General features: G+C 40.0%; 1 protein-coding gene across 2 annotated transcripts in view; it reads right to left on the minus strand.

Annotated features, from left to right (window-relative positions):
* The window catches only part of tspoap1 (TSPO associated protein 1), a 146,010-nt gene that overhangs the window by 44,577 nt on the left and 77,359 nt on the right, over positions 1–24,074 (minus strand). For both annotated transcript variants that reach the window (XM_033046124.1, XM_033046125.1), the window contains exons 12-20: positions 21,314–21,346; positions 16,175–16,379; positions 13,295–13,554; positions 10,291–10,400; positions 9,616–9,725; positions 8,599–9,471; positions 5,812–5,963; positions 4,435–4,884; positions 2,048–2,464 (exon numbers count right to left, since the gene is read on the minus strand). In XM_033046124.1, coding sequence (XP_032902015.1) covers positions 2,048–2,464; positions 4,435–4,884; positions 5,812–5,963; positions 8,599–9,471; positions 9,616–9,725; positions 10,291–10,400; positions 13,295–13,554; positions 16,175–16,379; positions 21,314–21,346 — 2,610 coding nt within the window. The remainder of the gene's footprint in view (positions 1–2,047; positions 2,465–4,434; positions 4,885–5,811; positions 5,964–8,598; positions 9,472–9,615; positions 9,726–10,290; positions 10,401–13,294; positions 13,555–16,174; positions 16,380–21,313; positions 21,347–24,074) is intronic.

The raw sequence follows: 24,074 nt of genomic DNA on the forward strand, positions 1-24,074 counted from the left end.
ATTTACTGCAAGGAAGGCTTCTAACTTATTTTACAGGTGCAAAGCACTTTTCATTCATGTACTTGTCACACATGGACTCAAATGCATAGAACAAAATGTGATCACACCAATAGAAGGTGCACAAAAAAGCTGGAGAAACTCAGCAGGTGCAGCAGCATCTATGGAGCAAAGGAAATAGGCAACGTTTCGGGCCGAAACCCTTTTTCAGAATGTTTCGGCCCGAAACGTTCCCTATTTCCTTTGCTCCATAGATGCTGCTGCACCCGCTGAGTTTCTCCAGCTTTTTTGTGTACCTTCGATTTTCCAGCATCTGCAGTTCCTTCTTAATCACACCAACAGACTTGTCTTCTCTTTCCCCCCCAAGGAAAGAAGAGCTGAAAACAAGTATCATAAAAGAATAGACACAAAAAGCTGGAGTAACTCAGCAGGACAGGCAACATCTCTGGAGAGAAGGAATACCGTAGGCGACATTTCGGGAAAATAATAATTGTTTGAAGATTATCACAAAGAAGTCAGAATACACATCACTGAAAACGTAGAATCCACATCCACTGAAATATATAAATAGCAGAGCCTACAGAAGGTTGAGGTCTGTGGCCATTAGAAGTCTTCTCATTGTAAGTTTCTTCAGAAAATTATTTTTTTATGAGCGTAAAGGAATTCTTTGAGAGCAAAGGACAAACTGGCCTAGATTAGAAAGGATTTGAAAGGACAAAAACAATTGCATTCACCCAGTTTTAAATGGACACTGTCATTCTTCAACATCATCACTTCCTCTTCAAACCACACAATTCAAACATATTCTATTCTTTGTGTATAATTACAAACTGAAGACATCGTTCATCACATAACACATGAGAAGTCCTGATACCACTTTACATCCTATTCCTGATCCATGATTCTAGATATATAATCAATCTCTCCTTCTGCTAACTTTAAACTGCATTCCCATACCGGACATATTTTTATTCTGGAGAACATTCCTTGCTGTTGACAGGCTGCAGAACTGAGATCTTGAGTTCATCATACAGTGAAAGACGGACAATATTTGCTATTCCATTTTAAGATATGGCTTGCTGGAACAACATGCATCATATTATCAACACACACATTCTGCTAGTGCTGTAGTTTAGTTTTGTTTGGAGGTACAACGCGGAAACAGGACCTTCGGCCTACCGAACCCACGCCGACCAACACTCACCCATACACTAGTTCTGTCCTACACACTAGGGGAATTTACAAAAGCCAATTAACCTACAAACCTGCATGTCTTTCGAATGTGGGAGGAAACCGGAGCACCCGGAGAAAACCCACGCAGTCACAGGGAGAACGTGCAAACTCCATACAGACAGCGCCCATAGTCAGGATCAAACCCGGGTCTCTGGTGCAGTAAGGCAGCAACCCTATTGCTGCACTACTGTACTGAAGAAAAGGTGAAGAAGGGTGCCGACCCAAAATGTTGCCTATCTATTCCCTCCATTGATGCTACCTGCCTTGCTGAGTTACTCCAGTACTTTGTGTTTTGCACACATTCTGCCATCCAGTTTGTCATCTGCACTGTTTCAAACGTATTTAAAATCTACTACAGTTGTGGAGCTATGGTGCAGGACACATTGTGAATCGTGTTGATGTCAAATAGCTTAGCCAAACTCATTTTCATTTTATTCCTTGTGATCTGGTCTGTGTTTGGACAGGTTTCAGGTTGAGAGGACATGATTCAAGGGTAACTTATTTCCATGGCTACTTGAAAGCAGAATAAATCATAGGATTCTCATGTCACAAGAGGAGACAATTTATTTGTTCTATTCAGTCGATAAAGGATGACAACCTAATATACTAATTTCATTGTTTCACCCATATTGAAGTTTTCTTTTGATTAGTCAGGCCTGGATGTGTAAATGAGCCCTAAGATGACAGGAAATGTTGAACATGAATACTTCATAGTCCACTCTCATTTCACCTACCTTTCTAGCTCAATACAACTGGAACTCTCAGATAAATAACAGCAATTGTTGCTAGTAGGTTTGTAATATAATTCTGTACATACCAGATGGTTTACCTCAGATCCAAGCTGGCCCTCTTCAATCATCTTTTCATCCACAGAAACATGTATTTTTTCCTCCTTTAATTCGATATCTGACAGAAATTCCTCAATGGATGGAACCCTAATATTAGTCGGGGAAACATCACATTCTATCTCTTCTTTGCACTCCTGGGTTCTATTGATTGGTGCTTGTACAGTTCTTATCTCCATCATCTGATCCCTGGGATCACTTTCCAAATGGTTCCAATTAGAATCTTCCTTAATGTCAATATTTTCCTTCTGCTCCAAGTCCTCAAGGAACTCCTCAATAAAGGCGACAGACCTCTTTAGTTGAGCATTTTCCAAATGGTCTGTGACTTCTTTCAAGTGTTCTTCATCTTTGTTCTCTTTACTGTAATCGAATAAACCCGCAGCACCTGCCTGCAAAATAATGAATCGATTGTGTTAACTCACACCTATTTCTAATGCTTATTAGATAATATTCAATGTCACAATAAATAAAATAACAGAATTTTATGGGAAGCAAGCAATTAATCCCAGTTTTGAAAGTGGTTATTCATAGAGTTCAGATCAAGACCCAATGGCGAAAAAAAAGGAGTGAATAAAGTTTGAATATCAGTTAATTCTAGCTATTGAGGGAGTGCAGCGTAGGTTCAACTGGTTAATTCCCGGGATGGCGGGGCTAACATACGATGAAAGAATGGATCGACTGGGCTTATATTCACTGGAACTGAAAGGATGAGAGGGAATCTTAACCATATAACCATATAACAATTACAGCACGGAAACAGGCCATCTCGGCCCTTCTAGTCTGTGCCGAATACGTATTCTCCCCTAGTCCCATCTACCTGCACTCAGACCATAACCCTCCATTCCTTTCCCGTCCATATAACTATCCAATTTATTTTTAAATGATAAAATCGAACCTGCCTCCACCACCTTCACTGGAAGCTCATTCCACACAGCTACCACTCTCTGAGTAAAGAAGTTCCCCCTCATGTTACCCCTAAACTTCTCCCTTAATTCTCAAGTCATGTCCTCTTGTTTGAATCTTCCCTACTCTCAGTGGGAAAAGCTTATCCACGTCAACTCTGTCTATCCCTCTCATCATTTTAAAGACCTCTATCAAGTCCCCCCTTAACCTTCTGCTCTCCAAAGAATAAAGACCTAACTTGTTCACCCTTTCTCTGTAACTTAGTTGCTGAAACCCAGGCAACATTCTAGTAAATCTCCTCTGTACTCTCTCTATTTTGTTGACATCCTTCCTATAATTAGGCGACCAAAATTGTACACCATACTCCAGAATTGGCCTCACCAATGCCTTGTACAATTTTAACATTACATCCCAACTTCTATACTCAATGCTCTGATTTATAAAGGCCAGCACACCAAAAGCTTTCTTTACCACCCTATCTACATGAGATTCCACCTTCAGGGAACTGTGCACAGTTATTCCCAGATCCCTCTGTTCAACTGCATTCTTCAATTCCCTACCATTTACCATGTACGTCCTATTTTGATTTGTCCTGCCAAGATGTAGCACCTCACACTTATCAGCATTAAACTCCATCTGCCATCTTTCAGCCCACTCTTCCAACTGGCATAAATCTCTCTGTAGACTTTGAAAATCTACTTCATTATCCACAACACCACCTATCTTAGTATCATCTGCATACTTACTAATCCAATTTACCACACCATCATCCAGATCATTGATGTACATGACAAACAACAGTGGACCCAACACAGATCCCTGTGGCACCCCACTAGTCACTGGCCTCCAACCTGACAAACAGCCATCCACCATTACTCTCTGGCATCTCCCATTCAGCCACTGTTGAATCCATCTTGCTACTCCACCATTAATACCCAACAATTGAACCTTCTTAACCAACCTTCCATGAGGAACCTTGTCAAAGGCCTTACTGAAGTCCATATATACAACATCCACTGCTTTACCCTCATCAATACTGAGGCAAGCCTCTTATCAAGCCAGAAAGCAAAACAATTTGCCTCCTAAACCGGCTAGAAGAAACAGATTAGCAGCCATGTTGCAGAAAGCAAGCTTCTTTGTCTCATTCTTCATAAACCAGGGGGAAATACACAGACCAGGGTTTGGATAAAGTAATCTTTCACCCAAACTAGTACTTTAAAATGTCAACACCCAGATCAGTTGGCTAAAATAGCTACTGCTCCAAGTTAAGTAACTGAGACCAAAGCAATCAGAGGTAGTGGAACTGTTCATACATTTTTTTATTTTTTTTAACTACTTTCTATTAACAGAATACTGTAAAACGGCAAATAATGCACAAATTGTTTCAATGAAGTAATTAATTGAGATATAAAGCTCCCTATAGTCCAGCACACAGCTGCTCTTAAGTGGAACTTACCTTCAAATTTTCTGTCATTTTGATGTCTTCTTGGACACATGCTGGCTCTTCAATGTTTGGCTTTGTATCATCCACCTGACTTAAAGTATTAAATTCAGATGGGGTGTTTTCCTGTTGATTTCCATTACAGCTTGTGGCACTGTCCATAGTCAGAGCCTGGTCACAAGTTATCCCAGACAGAGATTCGTCACTGAAATCTACGTTGGGTAATTCATTACTGAGGGGAACATTTATGTCAGGATGGGGACATTTCTCAGGGGCAGTTTGTAATGGCATAGAGTGCGAAGGAAATGTAAACAGTGCTCGAGGAATTTTGATGGGGTTGGAGTCTATTGATTCACCATAAGGGGACATGGTACGGACAGCGAGTTCCGTAGACACCTGCAGAAGCTGAATCTGGCTGGGTCTGGCGAGCACGCTACCAGCTGTGGGGGACATCACTTCAATAATCTGAGAAGAAATCAAAGAAAGTTTTATTGTCCTGAGAAACCCAGCCTAAGTTATACCAAAACCCTTCTACTATTCCATTAATGAAAGTCAATGAGTAATGCAGAAAGTTTTCAATGAGTGGTACAAATGATAAAAATTTCTTATGATTGGCCATAAAACTGACAGATTTACTCGTCAAATACAGGCAAACTTTCCAGGTGATCTTTCTGTTTTTATTTTACAGCATGCTGTGCATGAGCATGCTCTATTTCATACAGCACAGCATTCACCTGGTGCCAATTAATGCAGCATCCGAAGAAATGCATTCTGACATTTCTACAGAATTGAAGAGTAATTTTCAATCATGGGGAAGTCTGCTTCAAATTACATAGCCACAAATTTGTCATCAAATCCACAGTCATTGCAGAAATGTAAGCAGTGGGAAAAGTGCAAGGGCAATTGTGATATTTGAATAGGAAGTAAAATGGGACCATGATTAATGTCGAGAAAAACTTTAAACTAATATTCTTCCTGCCCCAAGTTATGCTGCATTTGGTCAAATTAGCAATTGAAGAATAATGTTTTAATGTTTTCCTTGCTGTCACTTGTTCAAGAGCTATCAATGAAAACTCCACTCCACAACACACCTGGCAAGATGTTATGTGGAAACTAAGTTCACATACTAAAATTGCAATTGTCAGCACTGTCATTGCACGTTTGCAGCTAGTGTTCACCATGACATAGTGAGATAATAAGGAGTTGTACCCCGAAGATAGGAACATTCTGTATTGTTTTCTCACAAATATTTATTTCCATTGTACAACATAGAGAGTTGACATTGAGGATTTTGGGACTCTGAGAATGGCAGACAGAAACATAATGATACAAAACCAATGTTGAGATAGTTACCTACAGTATATAGAGCCAACCAAGAAATGTAAAGTTTACCTTTTGTCCATCAGCATAGACAGCATATCCAGTGACTCTCACACCATTGGAAGTCCCAGCAGCATCTATGGTGACTGGTAGCCAACTGATTATCACAACATCCTGGGTGGGGCCAGCTTCTATCTGAACATCCAGTGGGGCATCAGGAGGACCTACATCAGCAAGTGAAGTAGGTTGGATTGGTGCATACACCATTCAACAGGTACACATTTACATCTGCACAAATCGACACAGACAGGCTGGACCTGCACTAACTTGCATAAACGGGCATGCATCTATATCATTTAGCACAATCAAACTGTAATCCACATAAACTGAATTTAAAATATGCCATGTCAAATCTGTCCTATGCCTCCTTAAAAGAACTACATTCTGCTTAGCAGGATATCCTTTGATAAAACCATGGGTAATTCAGCTAATATCATATTTTTCTAAGTGCTTTGTTATCACATCCTTACCGGATTCCAACACTTCGCTGACAACTGATTGTAGGTTAACTGGCCTTCGTACATTTCTCTCTCTATCCTTCTTACAATGTGTGTGTTACATTGACGTTTTCCTATCTGAAACCTTTTCAGAATCGAAGAATCAAACAACAAGTCCAATATCTCAGCTGCAACGCTATTAGAATCATAGGATGAAGGCCAACTAGTTCAGGGTATTTGTCCATACCTTAGTTCCATTAGTTTGGTATTAATTGTTTTACATTTATTTTCTCTTTATGATAGCTCGATAATCATGTATTACATTGTGTGCCTTCTCCCAAGGAGATAAATAAAACCATTTAATGTATTTGTCATTTCCTGATTCCGTATTATTAATTCTCTTATCTCACCTTTAAATGAACCAATGCTTAGTCTTGCTACTGTCTTCTTCTATACATACTTGTAGATGCTCGTACCACTTTCCTTTAAGTTCTATGCTAGTTTATACATATTCTATTTTATCCTCATCAAGTGTTTAGCCTACTTTCTACAATTCTTGCAATCCTCGTAACGTCTACCATTATTTGCAAATGTAGAAACTTTTCTTTCAATCTAATACTATCCCTAAATTCTTTAATTGCCATGAGATGATGGAATGTTTATTTCTCAATGGAATGCATACTTGAGAATTAATCATTGCTGTAAATGCCTGTGCGGCTAATCTACCATTAATCTGCTAATATTACAATGTTACAAAATTTTGAGATTTTAAAAATCAAGTCTGCAATTTATCTCATCAGATAAAGCATAAAAAGAAGTTTAATTTGACACCTAATTCACTTTCATATCTCAAGTATTTAAAAGGTTATGGCCATTTTCATACTCGGAAATTAGCATCTTGTTCCCTATTGATTTTCTATGGACATAACAAAAAAGCTGTGATCGTGGACAGTCAAAAGCCCATAACTTTCTTAAAAATTAAGAGAACTGAATGAAATTTTCAGTTATCATAGATTGAAGCATTCTGAAACAAATATAAAATAATCTTACTTGGATGACCTGAAATTAAAGCATATAATTAGTTAGTTACCCAATTGTAGCTAATTTCAGACTTCAATTACTAGATCTAAACATCTATCCATTTCTTAATAAATGATTAACATTTTTAAATAGCCTAAGTGTCCAAATAATATTCACAAATAATTCACAATAAAACATGATTTTTAAATCTCATTTACATTAATTTATAGGCCAAATGGAAGGAATTTAGTGTTCAATTGCTGTAAATTAAAGTCCATTTAAATCAGCTTTCTAGTGGGATCCTGTGAACGCGCTGGTTTAGAACGTTCACATTGCGCTAGATTTGTGCCCTCAAATGCCCAGAAAAATACTGCGGGATATAATGGGGCCCAAATTAGCTACTCGCAACATTAAACTTTGTATAAAGGGATCTTAAGAAGCCCTTTTTAACGTAAAAATAAACAGCCTACCTTCCGTTTCCCCCTGTATGAGATCCGACCTGTTGTCGGCGGTCGGGGGTTTAGAGGTTATTTTTTAACCTACTATAACAAGTAAAGAAAGCCCTTAAAACTAAAAATAGCTCCAGCTACGGAATCTTCCAGCGATTTTTCGTTAATAATTGACTAGGCTGAAAAACCTCGATTTGAACAGCCTAGGGAAAATCGCGTTTTAAACCCGCCCCCCTCTAAACGGCGCCAAAATCGCGCACACGGGCTGGGACAGATTTTCAGCGACGCTTCAGGTAGGCTTTGCAACATACCTACTAATATGAACTCAAAACTGGTCCAGCACGCCATGACCTGAATTGTGCCCAGAAAATTCTGCGCTCCGATCATTTCTGTCTCCGCTAACACCCAATGGCTCCCGCTCTCACTGTACATTGATTTTGCTCTCCATGAACATTTTGCTTCCAAATATTTCTAGAATCCTCCATTCTGCTTCCCAGTTGACTGCATATTTTCTTCCTCTACTTCAGCCACTACATTTCTGCAATTCCACTTCAAAGTATCCACCAAATCTTAAATCTTTAATAATACTATCAATTTCCAAGCTCATGCTTAAGATCTTCTCCCCTGACTCAATCATTGAGTTTAACTGTGTAGGAAGGAACTGCAGATGCCGGATTAAACCGAAGATTGACACAAAATGCTGCAGTAACTCAGCGGGACAGGCAGCATCTCCAGAGAGAAGGAATGGGTCATGTCACCCATTCCTTCGTTCCAAAGATGCTGCCTGTACCGCTGAGTAACTCCAGCATTTTGTGTCTATGTTGAGTTTAACTTCCGCATATGTACAATAGAATATGTTTCTATTTAAATTCACAACTCATTACATTACTGACCTGCTGCCAAAGTTGCAAACTGTGTGTACACACATTTGAGTTGTCTTCGGTCTGGTGGCAGCTCCCATGGCATCTGATGTGGTCTGGCCTCCACTTTCACCTTGTACTTCATGTTCGGCCTTATGTTCATGAGTGCGCATGAGTAACACCCTGCCTTTACCACTTCGTACTCTTCCTCATTGAGGAAAATAGCATGGCTATAATTACTGTTGCTTGGCAACCAAGAAATGTCCGCTGAGGTTGCAGTGATACAATGGATTTTCAATTGTATTGGGGCAACACAGACATCTTTCCCCACGAGCATGCTGCTACATATTTCATCCGAGTTCCCTTTGTCTGTTACACACTGCACACAGATCCGGTAAGCTTTAGCATTAAGGTCCAGTCTCTCTATTACAGCTTTGGTCTGTGCACCAAAGTTTACATTCATCCGTAATTCTTTATCCACATAGATATTATAGCTGTATATTGTACCCCAGCCACCTGGAACGAGAGGGGGCTCCCAGCTAATAATGATACTTTTGGCAAGTTGTTTAATCAATTTCATTTTCCTGGGGTAAGGCATCACATCTTCATTATATTCAGCAATTTCGTCTGCATTCAGTTCAAAGCCATTGCTTACATGGCTCTCTGGCTTAATCTGTGAGTCATGCAGAGTGAGATCTTCATGGGGGCTGGAAGTCTCTGACATTTCAATGCTGTTCTTCTGTAGTGGGAGGCTCTGCTCACTACCACTGTGGAAACTCATCTCCTGGAATGAACTGTGAGACAAATCATTGGTTTCTGGAGGATGAAACGTCAACATGTCCTCATCAGATACGCGCTCAATGAAGTTGGAAGGAACCAATCCTCTTCTCCCATCCATTAGCTCTCCTGAAAATAAATCCAGACTACATTTTAGTAAAATCTAAAGCTTCATTTTGTTTTCACAGCTGGTCAGTCTGATACCAACCACTGGATAAAATCATCTCAACCCCCACAAATAATACACTTGCATAGTGTTAGCACCAGTCATACCTTCGTAGAATCCATCATCATCCATGTCTCCAAATACGTAGATATATTCTCCTGCTGTTAATGGCAGTTCTGCCTCTGGGTTTTCATTGGGCCCATCAAAGGGATTGTAACTGAAAGAGAGATACACAATTCAGAAAAAGTTATAGTTAAACTCACAGATGTGACACAATAATCCCAGGCACAGAAATGTCTCCAATCAGAACTGTATTTATTATTTCACAGAGGCTGGGATTCGGCCTAAAGATTAACTGCTCAAAATCAGAAATGGGTAGAATTAAAGGGATTAATGGAGAAAGATTTAAAGGGAACATAGAGGCAAGCTTTTCACACAGAAGGTGACAGGTATTTGAAAGGAGCTGCCTGGGAAAGTAGTAGATGTAGATATAATTACAATGTTCAAAATATATTTGGACAAGTACATGGATAGGAAACGTTTAGAGGGATAAGAGCCAAATGCAGGCAAATGGGATTAGCTCAGGAAGACACTTTCGTCAGATGGTTGAGTTGGGTTGGAGGTCCTCTGGGATGACTTCCTTTCACATATTTCCACCAAGTAGAAAATGCATATACATCCAATTTAGCATTAGGTCAAAAACTAAATACTTCCTTAGTTATCAAGGAATGTCATTGCAAATGATTCACAAGAAGGATGGAGCAAAAATTACAGCAATTTACCTGTACCGAGCAATGAACACCTTCAATTTTGCAGTGACTCTGCTCTCAGGCTCGGGAATGGAGGAGACATTATCAATGTCCAACTCCTCCACTTCACTGGCCGTATCTACCTGTAATTAATAAGTAACACACAATTACATAACGGTAGCTTCCCTTCGACCAATATGAAGAGCGACCAGTATATGTTCTTATTTTAATTCTTCATCCTGAGGCATCAAATGATTTTTCAACATAAGGAATATTTAGTGGTTATGGATTTATAATAAATAGTTTGTGTTTATCCTATTGAGAATCAGCTTCACTTAATACCTATATTAACCCAATATTAGTTCATTAGCGTGTAAAAAGGAACTGCAGATGCTGGTTTAAACCGAATATAGACAGAAAAAGCTGGAGTAACACAGCGGGACAGGCAGCATCTCTGGAGAGAAGGAATGGGTGACATTTCGGGTCGAGACCCTTCTTCAGACTTATTTATCCATTAGTTCCTAACTGAGCAGTCAGTACCTGAAGTCAAATATTCATTCATATCAAACTCATTCATGGCTAATAAGATACAACTCAGCCTTCTTTGCTGAGCAGTATCTCCCATTCAGCAGCTAGATCATTTTCAGTGATTAGCTTTATATTCGCTTTTAGTAGTTTTAAGTGACTTTTTTGTAAGTTTCTATTACCAAAAAAACAAGGTGTTGCATCTTTAATGGAGACAAAAGACACCGTAGATGTTGGAATCTTGAATGCAACACAAAGGGCTGGAGGAACTCAGCAGATCAGACAGAAAGATCTGATTGTGATTTAGCATAAAACTTATAAGGTCATAAGTGATAGGAGTAGAATTAGCCCATATGGCCCCATCAAGTCTACATTCAATCATGGCTGATCTATCTCTCCCTCCTAACCCCAATTTAGAACAGTACAACACACAAATGGGTCATTCGGCCCACAATGATTGTGCCGAATATGATGCCAAGTTAAACTCATCTCATCTGCGTGCCAATCTAGAAGCCTGTGAAACACCACCATCGTATCTGCCTCCACCATCACCCCTGGGCAGAGCATTCCAGGTCCCCACCAACTACTGTGTAAAAACCTGACTCACAAATCGATATAATTAAAAGTCTCATCTTGACCACTTCCTGTCTGCGTTTTATAATGATTTTTAGAAAAAACGCTACCAAATATCGCTATGATTTTTGGCCATATTACTCACAGTCCTCCTCTGCTGAGCAGGCCCAGAGGATTTTTCCCATCGATGAAAAATAAAAAAGTTATGAGTGTTAAAAAAAACCTTGAGATCCTCTCTGCTGTCAATCACTGCGATGAAAGTAACGCCCCTTGCGGGGCCGGGGGGGGGGGGGGGGGGGGGGGGGGGGGGGGGGCAGGACTATAAAACCACGGATCCCTATACGTGACTCAGTCACTCTGCAAGATCGCGAGGGAGAGGCCACGACCCTCATTCTAAGCTGTGAATCAATTGAACTGTGAGTCTGCAATGTACTTGCAATAAATGATATGTTAGCCCTTAATGACAATGCCATGAGTTGTTTGGACTGCTGCACTGCCAATGCTTGAAGCAGCAATGCTTTATTAGGTCCGACTGTGTTTAGAAGGAATAAATGCTTTATTAGGTCCGACTGTGTTTGGTTCAAAAGTCCCGCTCATTTCGTGACTTCCGCTTAGTGGACAGGTCGCGCTGATTGCGTAATTTCCGGTGAGTGCAGAGGTCGCGCTGATGGCGTAATTTCCGGTAAGTGCAGAGGTCACACTGATTGCGGAAGTGCCGCTGACTGCGGAAGCACCAAAGTGGAGAGGCCGTGCTCAGCCATGTGAGTATTGAAGAAAGTTTACTGCCATATATATGGTGTGAGAGTCAGTGAGTGTGTGTGTATGTGTTTGTGAGTGTATGTGTGTGTGAGTGTGTGCGCGAGTATGAGTGTCTGTCTGTGTACGTGTGTGCGTGTGTCTGTGTGTCTGTGTGTGTTTGTGTGTTTGTGTGCGTGTGACCACAATGTCCATACTAGCCCTCTGGAAAAGTCCCTTCGGCCCACAACACCCATGCTAGCTCTCCAGAAAGCCCCCCACCCCCACTGGCCAGCAATATTGGAATTGGTGGAGGGGTGGAATATTGCTTTGGGGGACCTGCCCTCCCGTGTGAAGCTGGAACCCAACAGGTCCCACTTAGTCTAGTTTACATTAAACTTTTCTCTTCTCACCTTATAGCTATGCTCTCTAGTGTTGGACATTTCTACTTTGGGAAAAAGTTTCTGACTGTTTACCCTACCCATGCCCCTCATAATTTTATATACTTTTATCAAGTCTCACCTCAACCTCCAACATTCTGGAGAAAACAGTAAAAGTCTATCCAACATCTCCCTATGTAGCTGAAACCCTCTAATCCAGGCAGCATTCTGGTAAATCATTTCTGCACCCTCTCCAAAGCCACCACATCTTTTCGGTAATGGGGCGACCAAATCTGCATCCAAAATTCTGCCCATCATCAAACATGGCTGAGTTGTCTAATTGTCTAATTCAGCCAGAAACAGTGGCAGAGACTTGGAAAGAAATTGTTAGAGCGCATGAAATTTGTTGGTGCAGATCTATCAATGTTTACACCATTTAAAACTGAATTGTACTCATGCTGCCTAACAGCAAAGAGCAAATATGGACAGATTCCAAATAGAATCACCACAGAAGTAGGCGGTGATCAGGCTTCTTATTTTCCTTAAGACAGAATGTCATACTGGTCCTTAATTGCCTTCCCTCACAGTGGGAACGTTGATTCCGCTGTGTGGGATGTTTATTGTGTATTGTGTTCTTTTTATCGTGTATTGTGTTATTTTTATTGTATGGCTGTATGGTAACTCAAATCTCACTGTACCAATTAGTGCATGTGACAATAAATGTAACTTGAACTTGAACTTAAAATGAAAGCAAATACTTAGAATTTGAGTGAACCAAAAGTCAGTCTGTGAAATAAGTAAACCAATCAATTAATTTCACTAACCTCTGGAGTTGTACAAGACTTTGGGCTGCTTTGTGATAATTCTGTTTTGGGAGTCTCTTTGCTAGAGCTCTGGTTTGATTCTGGTTGTATCTTGCTGCTGATGGTGCCAACTTCTGTTGCGATCTCTTCCTCTTTCTGGGAGACAGTGACTGACTGAACCTGCGGCTCATCGGGAACCTGCTCTTCCTCCTGTTCTTCCTCCTTCTCATCCTGAGGTGGACTTGGAGACTCACAAACTGATGGGGGAATTTCTTCTGCAACTAAAAGAAAAGAAAATTCTCATGATGGAGCATAGGTCTCTGACGCAGTGAGGCAGCAGCTCTACCTGCTGCGCCACTGTACTGCCCATAAAAAGCAGTGGGGTTGCCCAGTGCAGTATTAATCCTGGTGGCAGTGCATTATAAGAAGTTGTATTGGAAGCTATAATAAAACAGAAAATAATGAAACATATGCAGATATGAGTGCAGTTTCTTGACTAAAGCCATTTTATAGTTCTTCAAGTAAATAACAGGCCATTTCACAATAAACGTGAAAGATTTCATCAAAACTCCTGATCTCATGCAACTGGTCAATGGTGGGAAGGCATGAAATAGAACTATAAAGCAAGGTTCAGAGACACACTGAAAGGCGGTAATAAACAGAAGTGGTAAAGAGTGACTAGCAAGGTATCACAGCATTATTCCTTAGGTTTCTGTCATTTATGAACAATACAGATAATATGGTTTATATGCTATAGGATTGGGAGAGATTATAGAAACAAGCAAGGTTTTTAGAAATTGCGAGGAGTTTTAAATAAATGGCCATCGGCTGAAATGCAATACAAAGATTGCCATATTGGCTGGGAAGACAAGCCAAAAATGGCCAATTGTTACTGAATGTGAATGACATAATCAGTCAAAGATAGAGAAGATGGAGTTAACCAGAATGATTCCTCAGATGGTGGATTTGTCAGACAAGAAGAAATTAGGCAGGCTGGACCTATATTGTCCTGTGTTTACAAGAATGATTGGTGAAATATACGGAGTTGTGACATTGCTTCACAGGGTGGATTTTTCCCTTGGATAAGGTATTTGTAACCAGCTTTTTTTTTTATTTAGTATGTTTAAAAGTTTGTTTTTAATGTTTCTTTGTGTGTTATGTGTGGGGGGTGGTGTGGGGGGGTAAGGGGGAAACCGTTTCGGCCGCCTCTTCCATGGAGAGGCGACTTTTTCAGGTCGCCTCCCCCGTGGCCTAACAGCAAGGATCGGCGCGGACTTTCCCGGAGACGCGCCCGGAGCTTCAGCGGCGGGCGCAGCGTGGACTCTCGGCGATGAGCGGGTGAGACCTCGCTGGAGGGGAGCGCTCCGTTACGCTGGCCCGCGGCAGCCGGCAGCCTGAAGCCGCGGTCTGCAGAACTCCAGCTGGTGCGGCGTCTACAGCCCGGGATCTCACGTGGAGGACCCGGGGGAAGAAGAAGCTTTCACTGCCGGCCCGCGGCCATCTTCTACCGCGGGTGCGGCATGGACTTCCATCTCCCCTGGAGGGGAGCTTCGACCGCCGGCCCTGCAGACTGCGGTGCTTCCGGCTGCGGCACGGCAGGTACTTTAAAACTTTGTCCGCCGGCCTGCGGCCTACACCAGCCTGAAGCCGCGGTCTCTGGTTGGGAAGAGCCGATCCTGGACTCACCTTGACTTTGACTTTGTCCCTTATCATCTGGACGCCCGCAGCAACGGCTGTGGAGGGTGGTGGTCCCGACCACGGGGGAAAATGGAGGAGGACTGGCCAAGCTCTGTGCCTTCCACCACGGTGATGAATGCTGTGGTGGATGTTTGTGTAAAATTTTTATTGTGGTTGTTCTTTATTATTGTACCGCTGCTGGCAACCCAAATACCACCGACCTTGGTTGTGTGGCAATTAAATTATTTCAATTTCAATTACACGCTCAAAATAAAGGGTCAGCTACAGTATTCAGGCCATCAGAAGAAAGTTCTTCACTCAGGAGATATTGAACAGATAGAATTCCCTATCCAAATCAACTGTGAAGTAACGTTATAGAGTATATTAAAGGCTGAGATGAATAGTTTTGAGATTTTTAAGAGAATCAAGGGGTATGGGTTACTGCAAGAAAGTTGAATAAAGGGCCGAATGACCAATTCTTGTGTTTTATTCCAAATATTCTTATGAGACAACCCTGGTTAAAAAAAAACATGAATTTTAATTGCAATGCAATTGATCTTTACCCTGATAATGACAATCAGCTTATTCTTTCATTGCATCTAATCCAATTTAATGTTCTAATCATCTCAATAAAGCTATTAGATAATTATAGCTGCAAGAATGCATAAAGCATCATGCAAGTGCTACTATATTCCTCTGCCCTGGAAGAAGGAAATTGCTAGACTACAGAAAATAACTCAAGTTTCGTCAAAGAAGTACAATATTCTTAATAGCTCCTATGAACCATTCAAATCAGAGAAGGATATTTGGAATGGTATTGAGGATCTCAAGAACATGCATTAGCAGCACACAGGAGCCCTTTGTAAGCTGAAAAAGGATGACACCACTTCAGAAACCACCATCTGCCCACCCCATCAGGCATCTACTACCCCATTCGTGGAAGAGTTTTCAGTTTTCACATTTGCCTCATTACGCACCGCAAACCACAATCCAGCTGAAATCACAATCTGCCTGGAAATGTTGAACTTCAAATGTGAAAATTCAGACGGGAGGCACTTGATACAACTTGTACAATATTGTTGTCCGTCAAGATCAAGTGGGATTTGTCAAGTTCCTGTGCCTGAGATCAGATTGTAGTTCTGCATTTCAAAGGAAAATAACTTGATACCTCATATATTTTCTGCCCTATGGTTTGTAAGCCTGATCCCTTTCTCACTCTGTTACCTTTTTCCACTGAGGGTGGTTCCACTCCATTTAGGAGCTGAGGTTGGCTGTGGAAGATCAATCCAGATGTATCTGAGTTAACAAGCGTGTTCGTTAATAGATCAATGTTTCCAGTTTGTAGTCGGAAATGCTCCAATTCCTGGGAGAGAACACTAAATTGCGAGCTTTGACTCCGACATTTCTCCTCGAGATCTCGTACCTTTGCCTGGTGGAAGAGATAACAACGATTAAGCTCAATGTATAGAAGTTCTAAAGTGCAATTTCCAGTCTAATCTTATGCTGCATCACTATAGTTATAAATCTGGAATTTGTCTTACTTGGTTCTTAGCACTGCTGAGTATATATGCCATAGGCGGCTGTGAAGGCTAAATCATTGGGTATTTTTAAGGCAGAAATTTGATAGATTGTTGTTGGTAAGGGTGTCAAGGGTTATGGGGAGAGAGAGGAGAAAATAGATCAACTGTGATTGAATGGCGGAGTAGACTCAATGGGCCGAATGGCCTAATGCTGCTCCTATGACTTATGAACTATATAAGGTCTTACAGAGATATGCATATATTGCATTGTACACATAACATGGAGGAATTGAAAGTAAATGAGTTTTGATAGTTACATCCCCTTTGTTCTACCTGACCATCTGGAAGATACAAATAGAAATTAAGCTATAGGTTTCTTTAAATAGTATATTTCAGGACCTTGGGATTCCTCTAATTTTTGTTATAGCCAGTTAAGTACTTACTACTTTAAAGTAGGCAAAAACATCCAGTTTGTGAATGCCATGAGCCAATGAGATGCAATTGGATAAACAGCAGATAGCTCTTTTAATAACAATCAATGAGAGACAAGTATTGGGCAGGACTCCAAGGAGAAGCGTCTACAGGTCTTTTTACATTCATCTGGGTGGGGGCACTAATATCCACGGAACATCTTATCAAAAAGATTCTCTGAGAATGGAACCATCCCTGAGCATTGGGTGTCTCTGGTCTCAGGAGTGAGATTTAAGCCTCTCTGATTCAGATAGATATTCCTCCTAAGCCAAAGGTTGTTTTCCTGATTTGTATGGCACAAAATAAAAATCACAGTCAGTTCGACTCAATGTCCTCCTGAAATGAAGAACTCTTGCAATAGACCTTATTGGGTTGGTTTGTGTGATGAGTCCATTTGATTGTGACTCAGTCCTTCATTTTGAGTCATCGAGCATCTTTGATTTGTGATGCAGCTGGCCACATTGCCCATGGCCTATACATAAATTGTTCAAATAAATGCAATATCTTCAGGGAAAATCAAACTTGGAACTACTTCTCCAGAATGAGTTATGAGGCATTTATTCACTACACTTACACCTGTATAATGGGGTTGTGCCAGGTGCATTGATGTTATCAGCCGTTTACAATGTGATTTAGATGTTATTATGGATGTTTTGCGAAGTATTTTAGAATGGGGAGGGTGGTGGTGCCCACAAATTTTCTATCATGTTATGGACATTGGTATCAAGTTGAATGTAAAGTGGGTCATCATCAGTGTCCGTCATTGAAGGGATTAATGCTGCAGCATTCATGATAACTGTGCAGTAGGTACAGGATCATAAAACAGAATGGTATTCTGCAGCCAGGTATACAAGGGCCACTATTATGGTGGAGAGTGGACTAAAGCAAAGGTTCCTGGATGCATGTCCCTAAGTTCTCCCAGCCAGGTTTCAGACTATTCATCTTAATTTTAATTTTGTGGTTAATTTTAATTAGATGACAACTATATGTGAGAGTTCCATCTAGTTTGATGTCTTGATATATGGGTGAGGGTCATAAATAAAGTATCAGAAAGAGATTTAAATACATTTCCTAGCATCCATCTTGAACGGATGAAAATCTACATAATGCTAATCAAGATTGGGCCAAAGATAGCGGGCCAGGAAATAGCTTTCCAAAACATTCAACTTGCTATTAGCTTCTAAGACCATGGGTCCAGGTGTCAGCAGTCCAATGTTGACAGCATTAATAAGCTTCCAGGATCTAGTGTAAGACATTATCACTGTGTTGATGTTATAAAAAAAAAAGGCTGGGGCAAGCGCTGCCTCCTGAGGCGATCTATAGCCGAGTGTATGTATTCTTCAGGTCCTACATCAAGACAGACACACAGCTTATCAGTGCATCTGAATTCCTGTGGACAAAATGGATATTGTACGGTAACTTTTGGGATTATTGTTTTTCCTAATGAGAGCAATGACTTTAGGCTGGCTGATTATTTTAATGTCAAGGGTGCTGGAAGCAAATTTGACAAGTCATGCTCTTCCAGATTATTGAACAGTTTTGAGCAAATATCATTGGCCCCTGGTAGACTCTCCACAATTGGCACTCATCAGAACCACCATCACCATTTCATACGTGAACAACGTTCTGCATGTAACGTGAGGGATGGCTTTCTGCAGAGAAAGCTTAAGCAGCTTATTCAATCTATATTTGGTTTTGGTAGAAGTATCTTTGAGCTGGGTAGGGGTTTGGTTACATTGTTGTAATTATTTTTGGATTCACAAAAGATGATTCTGAAGCTGAACTAACCAAGCCAGTTTTCTTTCTGACTAACGTTTTCACGGGGTTGGTTATTTCTCATTCTGACCTTTCTGCCTATTGTTGTTCACATTGCTATTGATAACTAGGACTATTATTGCAGTGAAAAATTATCACAATGTAAATAAATGGGAATATTAAATCAATACAGAAATGCTAACAGTTAAGTGACAGCTTCCTATTGTGCACATATCAGACTTACAAGGCCTTCTACGCCCGCACCTCCAGACTCAGGAACAGCTTCATTCCCAGAGCTATAGCTGCTCTGAACCGGCCCTGCTGAGTGCCCCCCACCCCCATGGACTTTCTCCCTTGGGTGGTCACGTCACACAGACACATCTGTACTTTAGTCTGTTTGAACTGTTTTGACTGTTTTAATGTTCTTTTACAAACCATGTTCTCGGTAAACTTTTATTAGTTATTTAAGTTATGACATCGGATGGAAGCTGCATACCAAATCTCGTTGCACTTATGTGCAATGACAATAAAATATATTATAATAATTATAATTATTATTATTATTATTATTATTATATCTCCATTATTCTGTGTACAATATTCCACTTCTGCAATTTAGATGCCAGCAGAAATGTTTAATTGTCATATTTTCTAATTGTAAACAATTCTGAGTTTATCATGTACAATACATACAGAAAATATGTAGTGTATATATTTTCCTTGCTAGAGCTCTCACTTAACGCGCGTGGGTTTAACAGTTGTATTTGCCAATAAAGATCATTTTATTCACAACTCGTGAATTACTACAACATCACAAATAGAGAAATTATCCCATACTTTCAAAGGAGGGCCACAGCATTGTAGTAATGACTTGCATTATGAACGGTGTACAAAATGGGACAATGGGATTATAGAAACTGGTGTCCCATCATATTTCACAATGCATTGTCAAGTGGATCATATCAAAGTAATTATTGGTGCACACAATAGTTAAATGGAGAAGCAATAGTCAGTCTGATACCACGTACAATGGTAAATGAAAAGATTAATTTGTCTGGTTTTTCAGCGTTAGTTAGGAAAAGAATGCTGACGAGGGCGTTGAAAGTATTCCCTTTGCTTTAATAATATTGCAGCATTTTTACATCTGCCTCAGTCATTAATTAGACTAGCTGGTGAGACCTTGCTTTATCTTCTCTGATAAGCAATGTCACCAGCAACGCTGTATTCTTATGGCAAGGCACAACCTGTCAGCCTACATGATTTTCATAAGTTCTGATGTAAAGTATAAGTCTGCAACCTTCTGACTTTGAGCAAAATATTGTACCATTTGAGCCAAGTTGACAAACAGCTCTAGAGACAATAGATAATAGGTGCAGGAGTAGGCCATTCGGCCCTTCGAGCGAGCACCGCCCTTCAATGTGATCGTGGCTGATCGTGGCTGATCATCCCCAAACAGTACCCCATTCCTGCCTTCTCCATATATCCCCTGACTCCGCTATCTTTAAGAGCCCTATCTAGCTCTCTCTTGAAAGTATCCAGAGAACCGGCCTCCACTGAGGCAGAAAATTCCACAGACTCACAACTCTGTGTGAAAAACTTTCCTCATCTCTGTTCTAAATGGCTTACCCCTTATTCTTAAACTGAGGCCCCTGGTTCTGGACTCCCCCTACGTGTTCCTGCCTGGCGTGTCCAAACCCTTAATAATCTTATATGTTTCAATAAGATTGCCTCTCATCCTTCTAAATTCCAGAGAAATTACAAGCCCAGCAGTTCCATTCTCTCAGCATATGACAGTCCCGCCATCCCGGGAATTAACCTTGTAAACCTACGCTGCACTCCCTGAATAGCAAGAATGTACTTCCTCAAATTAGAGGACCAAAACTGCACACAATACTCCAGGTGTGATCTCACAGGGGCCCTGTACAACTGCAGAAGGACCTCTTTGCTCCTATACTCAACTCCTCTTGTTATGAAGGCCAACATGCCATTCGCTTTCTTCACTGCCTGCTGTACCTGCCTGCTTAAGAAACCATACTGTTATGTACTAGAAGATACATGGCTCAATATATGATCTCCCAGTTATATCAATAGCAGGGAGAGACACCGACTACTTTTAATAAAGATAATATTAAGAAACCAATCAATATAATACTCCTTTGGGTTGTTGGCTTCTACAGCATGAATCACTGATGATTACTATCGAATAGAAAAAATAGCAATTATTTAAAAGGGAGAGATAATGACTTGCATTCAGTAGACTATAAATTACAATTTTGCTTTAAAATAGTTAAAGGTTAAATATTATAGAACCAAACAGATTTATATAATTGCGTTTCTCATTTTGTAAGTGCAGTGATTCAAACTGAAAAGGTGCACATTCAGGTAAGCAATTATATAATGCATTTATTACATGGAAAGCCACAGAAAATGTTTCAAACACAAACACACAGGTCTACATGCTAAATAAATGGGAGTGGCGGTGGTAGTTGTACCTGCATGCAGTCCAATGTATTCTTTAGCAGGAGAAAATGGAAGACCGTTAAATAAAAGCATGCTTCGAAGCATTAGTCAAAGTCAATCCAATAAATTTCACACATCAATCAATCTAAAAATATACCAGCTCTCGCTGCAAAACTAGGTAGGTCAACGCCTATAATTTAATAGAAATTAATGATCAGTATTGTAAAGAATGATAAAATCTAACTATTTAAGTTAAACAATTTTGTCTCCAATGCATCTTTAAAACAATTATTCATAAAACAGTTCCATCTTAAATAGAGTTGGCCAGAGATTAGTAATAGCTTGCTGCCAGTCCTGCCTGTTTTTATATATTCAGAGGTAGTCACATTTCACAGAAATCGGGCACTCAAGATTTGAATGAGTGAAAGGATGTCATTGACCCTCACTAACCCTTGCTGCTTCTGATATTAAGATAAGAGGTTGAAGATTCCATTATTATAGCCTATCATGTTTCTGGTGCCAACAATGGATTTAAATTTAATGCCTAGTTCATGCCCCTGCAATTTATAGTTCTTCAAATGCTTATCCATGAACCTTTTAAATGTAGTAAGGGTTTCTCCCTCCATTATCCTATCAGGCAGTGAATTTTCAGAACTTCACACCCAATAAAATACTGTTCCCTCAATTTTACGTTCACATTGCTATTGATTATCTTTAGGTTTATGCTGTCTTATTCCAAAGCCTTCTGCCAAGGAAGTAGGTCATTTCTATTCATCCTTTCTAGCTGTCTCACAAGTTAATGCATCTTAATTAAATTTTCCTCAGATTCATTTCTCCAAAGAAAAATCTTCAGCTCAGACAATGTCTGCATCATAAAGTTCCAGCCAGGGCAGCATTCTTGTGAATCCTTTGTGCACCCTTTCTGATGGTTTCATGTCCTTTCTATCAGATGGTAACCAGAATCCTACACTATAAAAACTGTGGCCTAATAATGTCCCATAATGTTCTACTACCAATGTATTCTAGATGTCAGCCAGAAAAAGCTATTTTCCTGTCGCCCTTCTTAACTGCCTTAAATATATGTCCTGCTACGTATTTTACCCTTCTCATATGCAATACATCAATTATCTTGATTGAATTCCTTGTGCCATTTCCATGTACATCTAACTAATCCTTTTATATATTTATCAACCTATAAAGTTCTTTTTTATTATTGTTCACATTTTATTATTGTCCAATTTTTGTATCTTTAGCAAACCTCTTAATTGAGGTGTTTACATTAACATATGTCATAAAAAGCAAGAGGCCTGGAAGTGAGCCCTGCAGAATCCCAATGCATATAGCCTGCCAGTCATTAAAATTCCTGACCACCACCTGCCATTAAAATTCCTGACAACCATCGAACCTAGCTTCAATCCAGCTTCACAACTTCCCCTGGAGTTCTTGGGATTTTATTTTCTTGACCATTCTGCCCCTGGGATCTTCTCCAATGGCTTACTAAATTCATGGATACGTCTACCATTTTGTTTTAACAGTTGTTCACATGATGTGTGGGTGTCACAGATAATGTGATTTTTTTACGAACCATCCCTAATTACCCCTGCTTCAGAATCAACCACTTTGGAAGGTCTGATACAAGGACAATAAGGAAGTCAGGTGTCTTTTCATAAGAATACCAATGATGGTTGTTTTAGACATTCCATTGTGCTTAGAAGTGGTGAATTCCTGATTTATTCAATTTTAAAAATATATAGATTCCCCAGCTTCCATTATATAATTCAAATTCGTCTCAGGATCTTTGATCGATAACCTTCGCTACCATTTCAGGAATGTAACCAGTACACCATTATCCCTGTGCTCTAAATTCATAGCCACTCTACATATTTCCTCAAAGAATAAAAACAATGTAGACAGACAAAATCTTCCCTTAACAAATCCATGTTGACTGTCCTTGATTAAATTGCCTCTGATTATTGGAAAGGGTGCAGACCAAGGATATGTGGGCTTAAATTCTAAGGAGAGTCTGAATAGGCTAGGACTTTTATCTTTGGAGTGTAGGAAGCTGCTGGTTAACCTTATTGATATGTACAAAATCATGAGGGGCATGGACAACATTTTTCCCCAGAGTAGAGGGTTCTAAAACCAGATGGCATCGGCCTAAGATAAAAGGGTAGAGAGTTAAGAGGGACCTCATGGATACATTTTCCACTAAGAGTGTAGTCCATATCTGGAACAAGCTGCCAGAGGAAGCTGTCGAAGCTAATACAATTACAACTTATCAAAAGACATTTAGACAAATTATATGGATAGGGTTTGGAGCAATATGGGTGAAATGCAGGCAAATGGGACTGGCCAAGGAAGTCAACTTGGACAAGGTAGGTTGAAGAACCTATTCCTATGCTGCGACTCTATCTCGATATATGCCTTCTCTCAGAAATATTTACAACAATTTTCTCATAGATGTCATGCTCACTGCCCTGTAGTTACTGTACTTGCTCTTTCCCTTGCTCCTTTTTTTATGCAAACTGTGCCACATCAGTAACCTGCCAATTCCCATAAGCAGAATGAATTTTCAAAAATGACAGCCAGAGCTTATCCTATTTCTTTTCTTTTTTTCCCCAACATCATTATTTAGTGGTTGAAAATGCAACCAAACCTGCATGCTTATATTCACTGTCTGAAAACGTTGATAATTAAATGATTATTAATATCTAACAATGTTATTAACAAATCTCTGAGGTAATTTTTACAGTCATCATAGCTGACTAGAATATTTCATAATGCTTGCTTATATTCATTTTCACAATCTAAACAATGGATTAAATGGAGACTATAAAACCATATTAAATAAATTGTGAGCAAAAAATGGCTGGTAAAGGTGAACCAAAATTGGACAATGTCAAAATGTCTAGTGGTGC

Source organism: Amblyraja radiata, chromosome 28, assembly GCF_010909765.2.
Source record: "Amblyraja radiata isolate CabotCenter1 chromosome 28, sAmbRad1.1.pri, whole genome shotgun sequence".
Classification (NCBI taxonomy): Eukaryota; Metazoa; Chordata; class Chondrichthyes; order Rajiformes; family Rajidae; genus Amblyraja; species Amblyraja radiata.